The sequence below is a fragment of the Lissotriton helveticus genome, chromosome 4_1, assembly GCF_964261635.1.
Source record: "Lissotriton helveticus chromosome 4_1, aLisHel1.1, whole genome shotgun sequence".
Classification (NCBI taxonomy): Eukaryota; Metazoa; Chordata; class Amphibia; order Caudata; family Salamandridae; genus Lissotriton; species Lissotriton helveticus.
The window spans coordinates 1273608260-1273628531 of record NC_136063.1 but is presented as its reverse complement, the minus strand read 5'-3'; the positions used below and the strand labels follow the sequence as shown (position 1 = coordinate 1273628531).

At 44.2% G+C, this 20272-nt stretch overlaps 1 protein-coding gene across 7 annotated transcripts in view; it reads left to right on the top strand.

The window, feature by feature from the left end:
• The window catches only part of LOC144829072 (beta-Ala-His dipeptidase-like), a 392817-nt gene that overhangs the window by 357598 nt on the left and 14947 nt on the right, over window positions 1–20272 (top strand). For all 7 annotated transcript variants that reach the window (XM_078687840.1, XM_078687838.1, XM_078687841.1 and 4 more), the window contains 2 exons: window positions 8268–8432; window positions 15363–15504. In XM_078687840.1, coding sequence (XP_078543966.1) covers window positions 8268–8432; window positions 15363–15504 — 307 coding nt within the window. The remainder of the gene's footprint in view (window positions 1–8267; window positions 8433–15362; window positions 15505–20272) is intronic.

The window sequence follows — 20272 nt, the reverse complement described above, 5'->3', positions numbered from 1 at the left end:
GTTGCTGCAAGGAAGTCAGTGATCCAGCACTTATAACCTAGAGACTGGACATATGGAAATGCCTTATATCTGGGACTACCGACTACCTTACTAACAGACTACAGGTGGTCCAGAACATGCCAGCCCACTTTCTTCTCAGCATATCTCCAAGAATGCACGTGTCCCCACAACTATGCACTCTTCACTAGCTCTCAATAAGGAAGAGAATCTTGTTTAAAACACTAGTGGTGGTCCACAAAGCACTTCACCGCACAGGTACCTCAGGACAAGAATCAGATTTTACGTCCCCTCTAGAAACCTCTGATCAGCCAACATCCTTCTTGCAGAATCCCTAGGATTCACCATACTAGAGCTGGGAGACATGCCTTGTCTTATTGAGGGCCTTCTGCATGGAACAAGCTCTCCCTCAAGGTACGCTAAATTGATGCTATCTCACTGTTTTAAAAAAAGCTGAAAACCTAGTTCTGTAAGCAAGAATAGACTGTACTCTGTAGTGGTGGCCTTTGACCAGAGCTCCCGAACACCCCTTGAAGTAACTACGCGCTGTCTAAGTCAATCAATCAATAAGGGGGTTTATAAAGCGCGCTACTCACCCGTGAGGGTCTCAAGGCCCTGGGGGGTGGGGGGGGGGGGGGGGGTTAGGCAGCTCTGGTTCAGTCAAAGAGCGAGGTCTTGAGGTCCTTCCTGAACATGTGCAGGTTGGGGGAGCATCTGATGCTGACCAGCAGGAGCTCGTTCCAGGTTTTGGCTGCAATGTAAGAGAAGGCTCTTCCTCCTGCTCTGCATTTGTGGATGTGGTGGGGCTCTCCGCTAGGGCAAAGTCGGCGGATCGAAGAGTTCTTTTGGGTGCATGGAAACAGACTCTATTGTTGATGTATTTGGGTCCGATGTTTTGGAGGGATTTGTAGGTGTGGGTGAGAAGCTTGCAGGTTATTCTCTTCTCGACGGGAAGCCAGTGTAGGTCTCCAAGGTGTTTCGTCATGCATTCGTGGGGTCCCGAGGACGAATCTGGCCGCGGCATCCTGGATAGTTTGGAGCTTGTGTAGATGGGTCCTGTTGATGACGGCCTAGAGGGCGTTTCTGTAGTCCAGTCTGCTGGTTATGAGTGCGTGGGTGATGGTTTTACTGTGTTCGGGGGTATCCATTTGAATGTATTTCTGAGGATGCAAAGGCAGTTGAAGCTGGTGAAGGCAACTGCATTGACCTGCCGGGTCATGGTGCAAGAGGAGTCAAGGATGATGCTGAGCTTCCGAGCGTGGTCTGTCGGGATGGGGGGACTCCCAAGGGCGGAGGGCCACCATGTGTCTTCCCAGGCGGAGGCCGAGGGTCCAGGATGAGGACCTTTGTCTTCTCAGTTTTGAGCTTCAGGCAGCTGTCCTTCATCTAGGCCGCAATGTCCCTCATTCCTTCCTGGAAGCTGAGCCTGGTGTTTTCGGGATCCTTCGTGAGGGAGAGGATGAGTTGGGTGTCGTCGGCGTAAGATACTATGTTGAGCCCATGCTGTCTGACGATGGCGGCAAGGGGGGGCCATGTAGATGTTGAAGAGCGTGGGGCTGAGTGATGATCCCTATGGAACTCCGCTGGATATCTCTGTGCTTTTGGAGATGAAGGGGGGAGTCTGATCCTCTGTGTCCTGCCGGACAGAAAGGATCGGATCCAGTTGAGGGTGGTTCCTTGTATCCCGGCGTTGTGCAGTCTGGCTGCGAGGGTGTGGTGTGGGACGGTGTTGAAGGCCGCGGAAAGGTCTAGTAGGATGAGGGCTGTGGTGTGTCCCTGGTCGGGTAGCATGTGGATGTCTTCAGTGGCGGTGAAGAGGGCGGTCTCGGTGCTGTGGTTGCTGTGGAACCTGGACTGGGAGGCGTCTAGGATGGAGTGCTCCTTGATGAATGCGGTCAGTTGAGCATTTATGATTCTTTCGCCGATTTCGGTGGTAAACGCGAGCAGAGAGATGGGCTAGTAGTTCTTCAGGTACGTAGAGTCGGCCTTGGGCTTCTTCAGGAGAGGCTTGATAGACTTCTGTCTGCTTCCAGTCAATCGGGAAGGTGCCGGATTGTAGGGAGGCGTTGATGATCCATCCTAGTTTGGGGGCGAGGGCGGCCTTCTGGTAGATGTGTGGTGGGCAGGGGTCGCATTCATTCATTCTGTTGAAATAATACACAATAAATTAAAAATAAATGCAAGTTAAGTTAATCAGTAAAAGTTAATGCACTCCAGAGGTCTGTGTTTCTAACCATAGGGTCACAGGAATGATTCCTGGTTGGTGAAGTGGAGAATATTGACTTGTGTATATTTAGTGCTACGTGGTCCCAGTCTGGGACAGAAAGCATTGTGAATATATAAGTCATAATTTTAAACTTGCATTACATACAGTATAAGGAAAGCTGCTACAAAATGCTCAAATAGGTAGAAGATAAAATAAAATGCTTCCAAAATATGGATTTTAGTAATACACAGACTGTACATATTACAATTTTATTTTTATAACTGTCCTTTAAAAGCATACACTTCACATCTCAGCTAGTAAGTCGTTTACAAAACCACTGAATAAATCTGTGTTATCAGGCAGCTTAAAGGTATTCCATCAACTATAGTCAATAGCGGCTTCCGATCACCCTTTACATTTGCAGATTGACCAGTTGCTCACATTTGCATTTCTTTCAGGCAAGCAAGCACCCTGGCAAGAAGGCGTTTTCTTGTTTAGTTGTCAGCCTCTCCTTCAGTTTCAAAGCACATGAGCCTCCCTGCTTACACTTCGGCCAAAACATTTCAAACTTTTGGAATTAACCACCTGGGACAGTTATCTTTCAAAATTAATTAGGGGGACTGTTTCTCTTAAATGAAAAAAGTATGATCTTGTCTTGCCCCGCAGATCCTGCCCAGTTCCACCACTAGTTAGTATGATTTTGCTAAACCTGCATATTAACTCTACAGCACTGATAATATTGTACTGTATTATTTCTCAGCACTTCCCCTCCCCTTTCCAAGTTCCCAAAGCACTTTACAGATGCGCAAGTTGGTAGTTACTGTGTGTTGTTTATGGTTGTGAGTGTTTCATCTGTGCAGGGTGTGTTGTGATGTGCTTCAGGCTCAGAGACTTGAAAGAGTGCCCTGTAGCAGTGTGTTAAACATGAAGCAGTATACAACAGGAGTTCAAGTGGTAGTTGTGCAGGCTGGGCATACTAGAGCAGAGCATATGGCATGTGCAATATTATTGAATCATGCTTTTGGGAAAAGCCAGGTCTTTATTGCTTTTCTGAATTTCAATTGGCTGTTGATGATACTTATTCGCTTTGGGAGAATGTTCCAGAGGTAAAATGTATGTACAGAAAAGGATCTACAGCCAATGCGTTATTTTTTAAAAGGCAAAAATGTGTCAACAAATGACACTGCTCCTTGATTGCCTTTTATAAACTGAATGCATTGTATGTCAAGCAGCCTTTTAAAATCACCCAGAGTAATCCCGGATAGAATAGACGAGCACCACATATACATGACCACAACTATTGGTTTGACTGGGCACAGATTATTTTCCTTACTGGGTCAATGCGGAAGTGAATGCAGAATGTAATGAACAAAGACATTCCCATCCCAAAAATATATACAGAATGTCGCAAGTAGCCATTGGCTACAGTTACTTCTTGACCTGACATTATTCGTGTGGCATTCCCCCGAATCTTTTGCTTTCACCCCTCCTGTTTCGCTGAATTTGCCTTTGTTGGCTTTACGACTCGGTGCACTTTACCACTGCTAATCAGTACTAAAGTGCTTGTGTTCTCTCCTTCAAACATGATCAAATTGGCGTACACCTAATTGCCATATACTGTACATGTGAGTCCATCATAAATTGTACTACATGTTCAAAGGGCCTATGATTTAAATGCTTCTGGTGGGCCTGCAGCACTCATAGTGCCTCCCACTAATGTAAAGTAGTAAAATAAACCCTTTGCATGACAGAAACCTTCCTTTTTAATACAAATAGGTCACCCCTAAGGTAGGTCTTAAAAGGTCATAGGGCATTGTGCATTGTATCTAAAAAATATAACATGTATACTTAAGTTTTACATGTCCTGGCACTGAAAAATTAAGGTTGTTTTTCACTGTTGTAAGGCCTATCTCTCCCGTTGACTAATACTGGGTGACCTTATTACATTTAATAATTGCTAGCCTTGGACTGACAGTAGATAGAGATGTGCTGTTTAGACTGAAATTAATTCTAAATGAAAATCCTCTTTAATGGTAGTCAGATTTTAGATACAGTTCTGAAAATGCCAATTTTAGAAAATAAAAAGAACAAATGATGGATGGAATGCTGAACCAGTTAATACTAAATTAAAAAGTAGCAAAATTCAGTACAACACAAGGCCAACCACTGGTACTGCCTTACCCCCCTCCCATAGAAAATAATGGAGGTACAAAATTAAAATAAAACTCCATAAGAAATATTAATAAATGTAATTGTTTGAAAAAAAATCAAAATATAAATAAGTATGATTTTGTGGTAAAAACATATAAAACGCTACATATTTATTATTTAATTATTCAATATTTTAAAAAGCTATTTTCAATAATAAAATTCATGTAACAATAGGTTGTATTAAGCTATAACTAAATTCTTTTTGATTAGTTCTAAACATGTGTGAAGCAGTGATATCTTCTTTTTTTTAGAAACATACACTCGAATTTTGTGAACAAGCAAAAAGTATTAAACTTACTCAATAGAGTAAATTGCTCAAAAGAGTGCTTTACCTGTGTGAATCAGACCCAATATTTCATATTTCAATATAGAACGAGATTTATAACGTTCATTTTTCAAATTATTTTATTTATTGAGTTTTATATAGCGCGAGCATGACCGTTTCATGTATTAGAGCGCTTTACAACATGGTGGCAAACAGATGAGCAAATACAAGTTACCCTTACAGGAACCAAAGCACTATGCATCAAGCAAGGTACATATATAAAATTATACTTTCAGGAACCAAAGCTATGTACAACAAGAAAAGCAAACATAGTAATAGACAAATGCAGGAGAACAGCCAAAGTGAGTATAAGTGTAAGCAGATAAGCATATACAAGTAAGGCTAACGAGGCTCAAAGTGCTGGACTTCAGGAAGCGCAAGTATGAGTTTAGGGACGTGCAGAGGTTGACATACGTTGAGACTTGGGGGCCGATTATGATGGAGGATTTTCCGCATCCTCCGGGCCGGCTTAATCCTCTGCGGACCCACCAAAGACCCACCGCCACATTAGGATGGCTGGTGGGTCCTGGTTTCCGTCCGCAGCTTTTCCGCCGCGGTTGGCTTACAACCGCGGCGGAAAAGCACTAATATGGTGACGGTGTCTCTTAGACACCGTCAGCCAAATTAGGATGCCCGAAAAGAAATGCTTTTCCACGGCGGGTTTTCCGCCGTGGAAAAGCATACGGAGCTTCACTGCAGGGGCCCATTGCGGGCCCCCTGGGTGAAGGGGGAGGGGTGGGGGGTGCACATGGGGGGTACCTATGGTACCCCCCTGCATTTGTATGCAGTAATCGGCAGGCACCGCGCGGTGCCTGCCGCTTGCTGCATACAAATGCAATGTATGCATTTTTTTTTTTTGTTTAATAAATTTTTATTGATTGCGGCGGGTGCAGCTTGAAGCTGCACCCGCCGCAATGTTAAAGATTGAGGATGTGACCGCCACCCTGGCGGTCACATCCTAATCTGCACGGAGGGACCGCCGCAGCCCCTGCGAACGGTCCCTCCTACTCTATGGTGGCGGACGGACTCAGGTCCGTCCGCCATCATAATCGGCCCCTTGATTCGGAATGGCCATATAGGATATATAGAGTGCCATTGAAGAAAGTACGAGGGGCATGAAATGTGGCCCGATAATCTTACCGATGGGCAGGAGGGGGAGAGGTTGGATCTTCATTAGGACGTTTCTTTGAGAATGTATTTGTAAATATGTTTTGCTTTAGGATTGTGGCCCAAAGACATTGAAGCATTTTGAAGGGAAAAAACAGGAATTACACAGTTTTGTTTGTGTTGTAGGCACAGGGAATAGTGATTTGTCAAGACTCACAAGCTGTTGAGTCAAGGTCAGAAATCAAACCTGACTTCCCAGTTCCAATTTCAGCATCTCCTCCCGCAGATGTAACTGAGTATGTTTACTTCATGTACCCTTTAGGCTAACAGGTATTACCAAGCACGCACTCAATAAAGCATGGAAGCACATAATCCTCTCTTATCAGTTGTTGAAGTGCTTTTAAGTGCACAAAAGGCAATAAGCTTACTAGTAGTATGTTTTGTGTTTTTATTTCCTTTTAATCAATGAAAAAACTTTTTGTGTTTTTCTGCCACATATCCGTTAGTTTTGTGTGTGTGTTTCTCATTTCATGTCACCAGCACCCGTTTAAAAAATCTTTGATTTTACGACATACTGAAACCCACAAGTGACCATTAAATGTAATTTAACTCAGACATTCGTTTTTTTGTTATAAAAAAAAAATTCTTTTAGAGTTGTGCTTAGAAAAATCGAGCAAAATCTGAAAAATTCCCACATTCATTAAAACCCTGACATGAGGATTTTTTTTCTTTACTTTTCTATCCCTCCCAACCGGAGTAAGTGTATACTACCTATACAAATCCAACTGTATTTGCTTGTCATTATTGTCTTCCTTCTTTAGCCCATACTGCAGCCTACAAAGTACACCATCATTTTTTTCACCGACTAATGTGCCTACTATTTCTGCACAGTCGGCAAAGGTCAAAGGGAACAGAATCTAGTAGGAACTGAGGGGCATATTCACAGGAAAGTGGCAGAACGCAGATTTGCTCTAAATTGTTAGCACCGCACTCCATCACTTAAGAGATGTAGGGATGTGCCGTATTTACAATAATACAGCACTTCCCTGCCTTTCTCCCTGCACCGGCACTAAATTCAGTAGCATAGCGCCAACGCTGGTAACTGCACCGTTGCACAAGGGTGCCTGCATTGAGGGAATGATTGTTTATGTGCAGGAAGATGTTCCTTTGGGCATGTAAACAATCCAGAATGGCGATCTGCAGCTCCTATGTGTGCTGCATTGTGCAGCACACTCAAAAGTTGCAAATCGTAATTTTTTTTAATGATTTTTTATATGCAGGAAGGGACTACTTCCTGCACATAAACATTAATTCATGGCAATTTACTGTTTCTATGTGTGCTGCATAATGCACCCTTGTAGCCCTAGATTCTGAGTTGCTCTGTTGATACTGGGGATAAAGGGTGCCTGTCATCATAAGCCATTCAACACCGATTTCCCTGTCCCCTTTCTCTGTTTATAGTGTTTCTCACTGAGGTCAACTGTGGAGCTGGTTCCGCATGTCAATGTGCAGCCGACACAAGGCAGTGCCTAGATAGGTAATTGGAGCTTCCCTGCATAGAAGGGCCTGGTGGTGCATCAGAGTATGGACTATCTCACCCCATAATTATGGGCTGACTCTTCAGTCTACCCCTTGATCCAGAGGATTGAAGTTCTGGTGGGGTACAGTTACTCCTGTGCCCTGGTACTCTGTAGGCTGGTATTGGTAAACAGTGGATTTCCTGGGTCCAGGCTGGAACTGATGAGCAGTGGGGGAGGTGCAGATAAATCGAAGTACCCCTCCACCCCTTCCATTTGTAAAGGATACACCCTAACAAAAGCAAATATTGAACAATTCCTTTTTAATGCTATGTTGACGCATCTTGGGCAATATTTGAGCCTTTCTAGACACAGTCCTCTCCAAAGTAATGGAAGTGCTGCATTGCCACGCTAATGGCTGATTGGAAAATAACAAATAATAAAAACTATTGTGAAAGTCGATTTTGTTTTCCGAATGAGGTGTGACTCCACAATTCTCAATTTATTTCTCACTTCTGAAATGGCCCTGAAGAAGAAATATTGATATGTCAACACACTATTGTCTTTTACTTATCAACCTGCATCAGTATCGACTGTATGATATCGACGTGGGCAATATCAGCAAGGTAAATTGATGTGGAGATAGAATAGTAGCCCTCTCTCTCCTCTAGATGCCCACACTGACAATACTGTGCAGTTCCATATTATACAGTCCGTGCCTTTCCAGGTTCGTAATTTGTATTCAATATTGTGACATCCAACCGAAATATCAGTTGTAAAATACTCAACATATTGTGGTAGTACTGTGATACCATATCCAAACAAACACCTAGATATGACTACGATATATTAACTACTCTGTATTTAGCCATTCATCTGTTTTTTTCTTTCTTTTTCCTACCAGGAGGATGTTCTTCTTCACCTTTGGCGATACCCCTCACTTAGCATCCATGGCATCGAAGGCGCGTTTTATGGAACTGGCAGCAAAACAGTCATACCTGCAAAAGTAATAGGGAAATTCTCAATCCGGCTGGTTCCAAACATGCAAAATGACGTCGTGGAAAAACAGGTAAACTATGCATGTCTTTGATACTTCGCTGGTGCTGCACTAGATTTCAGATTTTAATGTCTTTATTTCGATAAATGAAATCATAAAAGACAACTTAGCAAAATATTTACAACCACAATATCGACATCAATTCATGTTACAAATCGTTACATATAAGGAAAAAGTTTATAAAATCATCACTATACGTCCTACTTGAATCCAAAGTTAAAAAGTTATTAAACCATCAACGACAAAATCAAGACATTATTTAATCCAAATATGTTTTCATAATAGTTAAAAAGCTCTTAAAATGTGTTTTAACAGGTGTTAGTGGTGGGCACTATACAGCTTACTCTCTGTCCAGTAACGATAGGATTCCTTTTTGTTCTGATTACCCAGGCCCAACCTAGGTACTTAGCCAAGCATATCACAATAAAACCAGTAGTGTTTGTTTTTAAAGCCCATATTGCATCTGAAGATTTATTACACTTTATATGTTTAAAAATGGGTTTTAGCCACTTTGATCGAGGTTCGCTATATCGCGGGCAAACAAACAAAAAATGTCCCTCTGTTTCCTTACACCCAGGGCAATGGCTACATAGATTACTAGTTTTGTTATTCCATGTTGCTGTGAAGGAATTGAGGGGTAAGGTGCCCACCCGAAGTTGGTGATATAATTTTTTATCTAGGGGCTTTGAGATAAGATCCCAATATAGCTCCCGAACCGGATCCAATTTAAATCTTAAAAAACGCCCTGTCAGATCTTCAGAGCCAGATGCCTGGACCAGAGAATGGCGGGTAGAAGCCCAGAATAGGCTCTTGAAATCCTTTTTTGAGGGAAAGTTGCTAATATCTGGCGAGGACCACAGGTGGCTAAGGCCCATGTCAAACAGGGTCTTTTTCACCATCTGCAACCATGGGATTCTCTCTGAACCCCCAATAGCCTTCACCTCGGATACCTCCTTTGCAAAGAGTGACAACTCCTCTGTAGTCCACAGACGCCTCCAGGTAGACACTACTCTGTAACGTGCCATATCCGTAATTGGACGGCAGCCCATGTCGTGGCAAAGAGGGATCAGTGGTGTAGATTGGGGGAGTCCCACCAAACCACGAAGGAACCTGCACTGGATTTTGTACAAACTTGATAAATCCATAAAACCCCATAACTCTGCCCCGTACAATGTCGCAGCGTTGATTTTAACATCGTAAATTTGTAAAGCCGGGGCAACCCTTTTGGTGATCGATTTCTTTTGCTCCCGCAAAAGGCAACCTGTGAGTTGGGACAGTTTTAATTGCTGGGTCTCAATTTGTGGTTTCCAGGACAGTCGGCAATCCAGAGTGACCCCCAGATACGTCATCGTGTCAACTTGTTCTAGGTTGACCCCATTAAGTTGTACACTACTACGTATTGGTTTTTTTTTTCTGGAGAAAACCATAAATTTTGTTTTCCCCACATTTATCTGAAGGTCATTACGATTACAGTACTCCTCAAAATGGTTCAGAGCCCTCTGCAGCCCCCCCCTTGTTTTGGATAAAAGGAGGGTGTCGTCCGCAAAGATCAACAATGGGAATTTTGTCCCCGCCAGAGACGGAGCATCAGTGTTAATTAACCCAAAGAATTTCACTACCTGGTCTATAAATAGTAGGAATAAGGTGGGTGCGAGAACGCACCCCTGGCGAACTCCTCGGGAGACTGAAAAAGACTCCGTAAATTGGCCTTGTGCCCCCCATCTGACCCTAGCGAAATTGTCTTCATGTAGTCTGATAATAATGTCCACTAGTTCCCCCGGCATTCCTAGATCCCTTAAAACCTGCCACAATTTTCCTCTCGGCACCAAATCAAATGCTGATTTAAGGTCTATAAATGCAGCAAAGATGGTTCCGCCGCCTAGTATGACAAATTTCCAAAAAATCATACAAAACCTCAGGACCTGGTCTATAGTACTTGTACCGGGTCTAAAACCTGCCTGTAACGGGGATAGTATTCCTTCTATATCCATCCACCCATGAACCCTCACCAAAATCATACGGGCAAAAACCTTTTGAAAACAATCAATTAGGCTAATCGGGCGATAGTTCCCTGGATTTGTTCTATCGCCCTTTTTATGTATGGGGAGAATCTCTGCCCCTTTCCAGGTCTTGGGAATGTGGGCACCTCTCGCAATGAGGTTAACTATATATGTTAAGTAAGGTACCCACAGGCCTGTATTTGCTTTAAAGAGGTCAGCCGGAATTTGGTCCAACCCTGGTGCCTTCCCCCTTTTTGTTAGCCCCAATGCATAATCTGTTTCCGCTTCGGTAAAAGACAGAGTCAAATTGTCTGATGTTGCTATCGGCAGCATAGACATTCTAGACGTGGAATCATGGGCCACTGGACAGAATTGGGTAGAGTAATGTTTGATCCAGTCTTCTGGGCAAACATGGTTGGACGGAATGCGAAGCTCACCATCTTTACCACATTTGACAATGTCCCAGAATTTGACATGGTCGTTTGATTGACTAGCTTCCAGAAGATCTGCCCAAAATTCGTCTTCCCATTCCTTTTTTGCCACCCATTGTACTTTTTTGTACCTCTTCCTCGCCTCTTTAACAGCACAGATGTCTCTAGATTTAACTTTTTCTATGAGATGGCTATGAGCCTCTCTACATTCTCTATTGTACCATTTACTTCTTGGGGGGTTCGGATGTCCAGTATTATGATTACATGGTTTCGATAGGATATGTTTAAGTTCGGAAAAACAATTATCATGAATACCCATCAATTTATGTAAATCATCCTGACCCTTTTCAACAGCAACAGACTTCATGTTATTTAGAGCACATGACACTACATTTTCAATGTTGGACTGAACCGTTACATCATTTGAAATTAGTGACCACTTCACTCTCCTCCGGTCATTTGATACAATTATCACCCCTTGCCCCCTAGGATCAGGTTCCCTTAATCTTATCTGATCACACGTTAAGAATTTCAAGGACAAGGGGTTATGGTCACTCTCAGGTCGTATTATAATTTCCATGTCATCGATTACATACCAATGTTCCATTTTTATAAAAATATAATCGATACGACTCTTCCTCACACCATTGTCAAAGGTAGGGTTTGCTCCAAAATCTGATTTTGTGCGACCGTTCACAGCCCTTAAACCCCATGTGAGGCAAAACGATGTCCAGTTCAGGGCGGCCTCCGTTGCTTTAACTATGGTTTTGTTGGAAAGTTCAGGAATTTTCCACGTGACATCTTCTTCGAGCCCCCAATTATCCTCTGGCTGGTACAAAGGCTCAATCGTGCAGTTGATGTCACCTGCTAGCATGATGAGGGAGGCTTTATCCCAGCCCGTGAACAATGTATCTAATTCGCCGATCAATTTGGGGCATCTGCCGCCAGGGAGACCTCTGGAATATATGTTAATAATGAGCAATTCCTGCCCCCCCGTTTTACTCAACCTTACAGCCAGTATGTCAGGGTTATCCACATACAGTTCAGAAGCTGAGAAACCCCAGGCCTGTTTAACCCATGTGGTTAAGCCACCAGACGCCCGCCCCTTTACACCTTTTACTGCTGGTTTAAAAAAATTAATATAACCAGCCATGTAAAACGGGACTGTAGCCCATGTTTCCTGCAGTAGCACCACCTCATGTTTACCTATAAACCCCGACCAGTCGTCAGATACCAGGCGTGACTTGGCTCCAGCAACGTTCCAGGACACCAAGTGTGAATGTAACAAATCTGTCTCTGCGTAGTTGTTACTAGCAGAGAACAGGGATTGGGGACTCGGTGGATAGGTATTTATTGGTCCTGCTTCTTCTACATTACGGGAGGTGTCTTTAACCCACAAAGATCCCTTTACTGACCTGCCACTCTGGGGCGTGGGCAGTCGCTCTTCTACCAATTCTGGGGTGGGGGAGGATGGGGTTTGGGCTCCTTCATCATCCACTAGTGCTAGATTGGGTGACTGGTTTGGTGCACGTAGTCAGTCAACCCATTCTAGATCGGACAATGCCTCAAAGTGGTTGTAGAGCGGGGGATAATAAGGGGAGTGATGAGTTACAGGCTCTCTTAGTCTTCCCCCTTTGGCTTTCCATGAATTATATCCCGTATGGTTTGTTTGATGAATATAGGGATAAAAGTAGCCAAGATGTAGAGTCTGGACATCTCCCAAACGGGCAAATCTAGCTTTCCGTTGGATTCTATCCACTACCCACGGATCTCTAAAAGAAATTAGAATGCAGTCCCCCTCTAGGTCTTTTTCGCCCTTTCCAACCCAATCTACTCTCCTTACGTATAGAATTTCGGTGGGGGACGACGGGGGGAGTGGGCGGTGTTTATTCAACCAGAATGTAACCTTGTTCCGCAGGTCCACCTGGGATTCTCTAGTACCCTCTTTAAGTGGAGCCACTCCTGTTAGCACAATAGTATATTGGGCTGCTTCTGGTGGTAGATTGACCCTCTGGGATTTCCGTGAGTTTCTATTATCTAACCTCTTGTTCCTATCAGAGTATGGTATATTATTATCCCTATTTGATACAGGGGCGCGTGCTGAGGTGTTTTTTGGTTGTTTTGGTACAGCATTAGCTTGATGTTTTTCCCCTTGCACGGTGTTGACCACCGATGCGGGTTTAGCCTTTGGTGGGTCTTTAATGGTGGCTCTAGTTATAGATGTTGTTTTTGCCCCTGTTAATGGTTTCTTGTTAGTGTTGGTAAGTGATGACACTGCGGGAATTGTTGTGGTTATCCCGGTACTTTGGGTAGAACCCCCTTTAGGGACTGCGCCCCTTGGCTTATTGCCAGATATGTTTTGTAAGAGGTCCATATTAATATTAATTGCCGCTTCTAGGACATCTATTTTGGCGGACATTATCCTTATGTTTTCGACCATCGGAAGCAGTAGGTTTTTAACTATTGTTTCCATTTTTGCCAGCAAGATGTCATCGCTACTAAGACAGGTTGGGCAAGGGTTAGAGGATCCTGAGAGGGCCAATGATGGACAATACACTATCTGTGGCATTTGGATGGACTGAGAGTGGGAGGGACTATTCTCGGAATCTATTTTAAGTTGTTTCTGTGTCTTTCCTCCCTCGGGGCTGGATACATATTTTCTTTTCCGTGGTGCCTGTTTGATGGATTCTATTGATGGGGCAGGGGTACAAGGTAATGTAGTGACATTTATTTGAGAGGTTTCAAGCACAAATGATTGGCTATTCTCTTCTAAGCTAGTCACATTACTATTAGAGGCCACGTCCATGTTTTCATGTAGCCTAGATGTAGTGGCTTCGATCCCTTCTTCATGGACAATTATGTCGGTGTCTGATGTTAAAATACAATTAAATGCTGCGTTAGTTAAAGGGCTTTTGACACGAGCCAAATCACCTATGGAGGAACGTTTCCCAGTAACCAGGTCCAGGGACAATCTATGCTCAACCAGTTCAATTTCTTTTTCCAGTATACCGGTTGCTCTGGTAATAAAGGCATCTAGGGGGCCTGAAACAACCCCCTGTGAAGTTTGGATGTGCACAAGACGCTGCTTACCAGATCTAAGAGCCATTTCTTAGTGGCAGATATTTGAGCCTCAAGATACGTGTTCGCAAGAATATTAAACGATGATTCAAGAATTCTGGACCCAACCCAACCTCGTTAACCCCCCCTACTAAACCTTATGCCTGGGCGATTCAAAGGGTGCTCATGAAAGCCCCACTGACCCCCGTCTGGCAAAATGGAGGAGGATGGAGAAATACTAATAATTGGGGATTATGCAACAATGTTCAGTGGCACAGGATATCAAAATTCTAGCATTTATGTCTCTTAGTCAATAACAGTACCTTGGGTATGCCTTAACGTAGGATGTAGGATGTTAGGGAGTGGGCCCAGCCCGGCCTCATTCGGCCCCGGACGGCCACAGACGGTCCCGCCCTTGTCCCGGGCTTCTCCCGGCGCCCTCCCGCGCGCTCCCGCGCAGCGGGGATGCTACTGCTATTTTATGTCTATGAGACTGATGGGAAAAGGGGGTGGAGCCGGCAGGGAGAGCAGCCCAGGTGGTGACGGGCGCGCGGGGGCTCCTGGTCCTCGGAGTCCCCCGCTACAAGCTCGCAGCCCTGCCGGTCAGTAAAACGCCCAAATCAGAGTCAGCCGAAGAAAGGCTGTCAGCCGCGCAGCGGGACCCGCGAAGCGGGTCCGGCAAGTCGCAGCGGCAAACAGCAACAAACAGCGGCAGCAGAGAGCAGAACCCACCAGCAGTCCAAGGTGAGGTTAGAGTCTTTAAAAAACGCCCAAAGGAGTCCATGATTGCAGAATTACATAATTCCTGTGGCTGTGCTTATCAAGCATGACGAAAGGCAAGCTACAGCTCAGCAGTGCCTAATATGTAAAAGAATAAATGCAGCCGTTTAAAGTTTTGCCTAGAAGCCTGCAACTTAGTTCCTAAATACCTAGGCTGCATAGTCTTGATTCCACCGTAAGCATCTTTATTGTACCACCATATTGCCTGCGTCTTTATCTCAATCTTGCGAGTACTTTTTTATCCCTACTTTTGCCCTTTGCCACTGTCTTTCGCCCTTTTGTGTTTTCCTCTCTCTTGTTCCGGATCCAAATCTGTTGAGAAAAAAAAGCGTCAGTCCCCAAAAATTAGTTCCGGTGGGCCTCACTGTCAGCCACAGCCTCAAATTAAGCATTGAAATTTAGGCTTAAATTAACTGGTCACCTCTTTTTGGCATTCTGGCTCATGATGGTCTGGCTATCACCTCAAGCAAGAGACAAACTTATCTGCGGGAAGCATTGAGCAACTCTTTTGTTTTGGTGCAGGTGATTGGCACCTGTGGTCATTTTTTCTCCTGTTCTATGTTTAGTCGTTCGTGGGGCGAGGAAGTGGGCATGGTGAGAGTGAGGGGCAGTTAGAAGTGATAAGCAGTCTGATTGCAGGCAACATGAACAATACCAATTGTGCTTCTTTGTAGGTGGTAAACTACCTAACTAATGAGTTTGAGAAACTAAAGAGTCCCAACAAGTTCAAGGTGGTGATGGATATTGGAGCAATGCCGTGGATGGCAGACATTAATGACCCTCAGTACGAAGCAGCCAGAAGAGCTGTCATAAAAGGTAAGTGGTAGCCTTAAAATGCCATAGACATATGTGATCAGTGGCTGGCCAGGAGATGTGTGAGGTGGTCTATCCAATACTAAAGCATCTAGCACCTTAGGAGGTTTTACCAGCACAGGGCTGCCTTTAATTGTGGGCTGTGTGACTTCCGGAGCTAAAGCTAACAACTGTCCTCCTGTCCATGACTGAACGCAATTCACATCTCTTTGCATTGTGCACCTTGCAGTTTGGCTTGTAGTGTCTGTTTTTGAAGAACAAAAAAAAGCTCTACCATCCACCAAGCCGGCAATGCTCTGTCACCTGAATGCAGATGGTGGTACTGAATTCAAAAAGGTACATTCAGGGCTATTCCACTGAAATATTGGGGCAGATTTATAAGTGAATGGCGAAGCATGGCTTTAAGCAAAAATTGCTAATGCCAAGCTCCGCCATTATAAAAATGCAGGGATGTGTTGTATTTAGAATGGTATGGCACATCCCTGCGTTTTCCCTAGTGCTGGTGCTAAACTCAGCTACCTAGCGCCAGTGTATGCACCGGTGCACCATCATGCAAGAGTGCCTGCATTGAGGGAATTATAGTTTATGTGCAGGAAGGGATACCTTCCTGCACATAAACAATCACTAATGGTAATTTGTAACTCCTATGTGTGCTGCATTGTGCAGTACAAAAAGGAGTTCCAAATTAATTTTTTTTTAATGATTGCTTATATGCGCTAAGGGAAACCGCCCTGCACATAAACAATCATTCATGGCGATTTGCTCTTTATACATGTGCTTCACAATGCAGCACACATATAAACAGCAAAAACGAGGCGAAACTAAACATTTCTCCTCGTTGCTTCATGTTAAAACCAGGTTTCCCCTGGTCTTAATTTTGACGCTGCCCCATATTTGCATCACCCTTGTAAATAGGGGGCCACGTCAATGGGTATTACGGCAGAACGCCCACCGCAAAACCCATTGCCTGCCCCTCTCACGCTAAGTGTAGTGTCAAAGGGGGCCTTATTTACAAGGGGGCATCAAGCCACATTATGTGGTTTAATGCTTTTTTGTAAATAAGATGTAGGGGTTATCACCACAGGAACGTAACAAAGAGTGATGTTCCTGTGGTGATAAGCCCCTGTAAATTTGCCCTATTGTGATTTAAGTACAGCGGTACAAAACTATTGTAGCCAAAATGTTGGCAACCAAAAAAAGTATACATTTACTATTCTTCACTCATAAACATATACTGGGATAATATTTATATAGACTAAGGCCTTTTTACCAGCTTGGTGACCCAACTGCTGTAGGACTGAGGCTGCCCCGCCAGCAGCTTAGCGCTGGTGGTCCAAAAACCGCGGTATTATAAGTCAACCGGCGGTGTGGAGGCAGAGATTTTGTAGCAGTAGTGAGTATTATTACCAAACATATTGATGCCTGGGTGTGCATTTCCGCTGCATATGTGTAAGATGCACACATATGCATGATATATGTGGCACAATAGAAGAAATACGTTTATTGTGTGATTAATTAAAACCTCAACAATATGACACATTGGACATGCATAACATTTAAAAAAAAAAAAGAGATTGTGGTTACCTTATTATTAATTCAATTCTTTAAAATCGACTGCCATTGAGTCAGAGTGCACAGTGCATTGAGATTAGTAGAGCTTGAGTACCATATGTCCATCACGATCTTGTGATATCAAAGAAAATAAACTGCATATTTTGCAGTCAGAGTCATTTCATAGAGGATCAATTGGCATTAAGTCAAAGTGCACAGTGCATTAGGTTTAATAGGACTTGAGTACCATATGTCCATCAAGATCTTGTAGTATCAAAAACATATAATCGTGTTTTACAATCAGCAGCCATTGGGGCACAAGACTATATACCCATTACCCGGGTTCGGCCCATATGTTGCCAGTCCTGGCAATGGGTATATGTTACGAAAAGGACTCACCTGTAGATCGCTGCACACAGGGTGGTAATCTTAATGTGAAGATCCTGCTGTGGATGGGGGACCTGGAGAAAGGGATCCATGTTGGAATCTGCTGGAAGAAAAAGAAAGGGGTGAGTACATACCCCAAATCCTTTGTCGCTGCCACCTTGAAGCAAGCAATCAGACCGCTGCTGTCTGCTCATGGAACAGGCAACTTGTATTTAAGGGTGGGTGGTGGACTCTGCTCCGCCAGCGGAGTCCATGGAGTTTTTCCCACTTTGTACTCCACTTGGATTGCGGAGTTTGGAAAAACTTCGCCCACCATCGCGTAGTGGAGTTTGCTGGCAGCGCCCACCCTTTCTATTGACAATAAACAATTGCATGCTCCTGTGTTAATGGCCTGTTCATGTCCCAAAGTAAGGGACACGTCAGTTGAATCTTTCACCTTTGTTTGGGTGAACGCTGGGGAGACAATGCTTGGTGTTGGTGACAGAGCCCGCTATTGTGCTGTCTGGGGGGATGAACGGGGGGTCATCTCGTCAGTCGTCACACATGACACATACTACCACTGAGGGCTGGGGAATGCCAGTGAAGTTGTGCCTAACCTTGTCATGGACGACTTTGAGGACTTGCGCAGTCGCAGTTTGGCTGGCAGTGGTCAACCAGGTGGTCCTCCGGTTCAACTTGGTCAGGGCTTCGCTGGGCCATGCCTTGCAGCGAGCACCCAGCCCCGGCCCTGCAAGCTACGCAAGCCCCTGAGGGATCTCCTGGGCCGCGCACTTGGATCTTGGTGGCATGGACCCCTGTGTGCGCTCTGTTGAGTGCGTGGTTCGGGGTACCATTGTCTGCTGAGCTTGGTAACTGGAGCGGTAGCCGATTGGTGTGAGTGTGGGGTACTCCCCTATCTAGAGTTTTGTTTTTGTAATGACCTGTGGTTTGTGGTTGTACACATCACTCACCCCTGTCCCGTTGACATCTGGGCTGGTAGTTGTTGTGTGGTGCATTCCATGCAGGCCTGAGTTGACTTGAGAGTTACTTCACACGCCAACAGATGTCTGTGCAATCCAACAGAGTTTTTCAGTAAATACGAGGAATTCCATGGAGTGAAACTCCACGCACTCCGCCCACCTCTGCTTGTCATACCCACGGCGGTGCAGCTTCCCTGTACCACCCTATGGCTTCTGCCTTTCACTTATCGCAAACCTGGCAGTCAGTGGTCTGCTGGTGGTCTCAGTGGTCTAGCAGCGTTCTTCACAAAGACGATCTGCCCAACTCGTAATATGGCGGTTAGACCGCCGAACTCATCACACTGACCATCAAAGCCAATACGGTGGTCCATGGGCGTGGCAAACTCCTAATAAAACCCTAAGAATAGTAAATCCATGCTTGAGTATTTATACTTACTTTAGTGATATGTTGTCCTCTATATTTTGGCTACAATGTTTTTTAAACACAATAACGTTCAGTACAATATTCTGAAATAAAGCCCAACTGTTTTCTATGTGCAAGCAACTACACTCAGACATCCTAGTCTTTAGTGCCTGCAAGATATTGACCTACATTTCTCTATTCAAGGTGCTCTAAAAATCCTCTTATTCCTAATTAAATACATGGTTCTGTCTGTTGTATTCCCCCTTTCAGTTCCTACCACACAGAAATAAGTGTGAGGGTTGTACATGCCTTGCTGTAAAGCCCTTTAACAAACCCTAGCTGTGTAATCAGATGCTTATCATGATCAAGTCATAAAAGTATTTACATTTCAGCCATATTGAACTGAGATTTACTTTTTCCGCTCATAAAATATGACCCCAAAGTATCTCCCAAACTGAACATTGAACCCTGTATACAGTATCTGGATGGTCGAAGAGTCAACCGTGGTCATCCTTTCCTTGCCACATGCGGTGCTTAATTTTCTGGTGGTGGATTCCAACACTAATTTTTGGGGACTGAGGTTTAATTTTCATCAACAGACCCACAGTAAGCGAGAGCTGGGAAGAACCGGGAGAAATAAAGGTAGAGAAAGGCTGCAAACACAGCCAAAGGGGAAAAGCAGTGATACAAAATAACCTGCATGAGAGAAATTAAGGGACAGGAATTGTAGAGTGGTGGAAGAAAGAGGCACGAGGTGGAATCAAAACTAAGAAGTGTTGGTTGTTGGCAGCCTTGGCATTCTGCGGTGCTGGAGGCATGCTCCTAACAAAAACCTTGGCCCCTGCACTTTCTTTTACAAATTAAGAACCAAACTTAAATGTCGTCTTTACTTCCCTGCTTCTATGATACGCCTCATTCTCCCCACCACTAGTGAATTGTTGGACCACAGGTACATGTCAAGAAACATGAAGCCTCCATACTCAGAATCCAGATCCTTACCTCGACCCATATTGTAGGGGTATTTAACATACAGAAAAAATACCTAGTTAATGGCGACTTTTATTTTACTAGACCGTCTCTGTTTCACCTATGGGAAATATGTCTGCTTTCTGTTAACATGACCTAAAACTATTCTTTAGCAGGTAATAAATGTGAGGTTAGGGCATGCACAGAGTGTCCTCCCACAGTTCGTTAGTGAGGACTGTATGAAATTGATGAGAAAGTTAGCTACATTGTACAAGTTACTATGAACGTTAAAGACGGTTGAAGAAAATATGGGAGAGCCACACAAATGTATGATTCGTAGGCACAGCAAATGAAAATTTCTTGAGATAACAGCTGGGATCTTGTTGCAAACACATGATAACACCAGACCCGGACATGCTTACTGCACAGAATACACGTGCTTTGCTAAAATCAAACTTTTTGTCATAAAAACAGTAAAAAGTGCCTTTGAGTCACAGCTTTATTC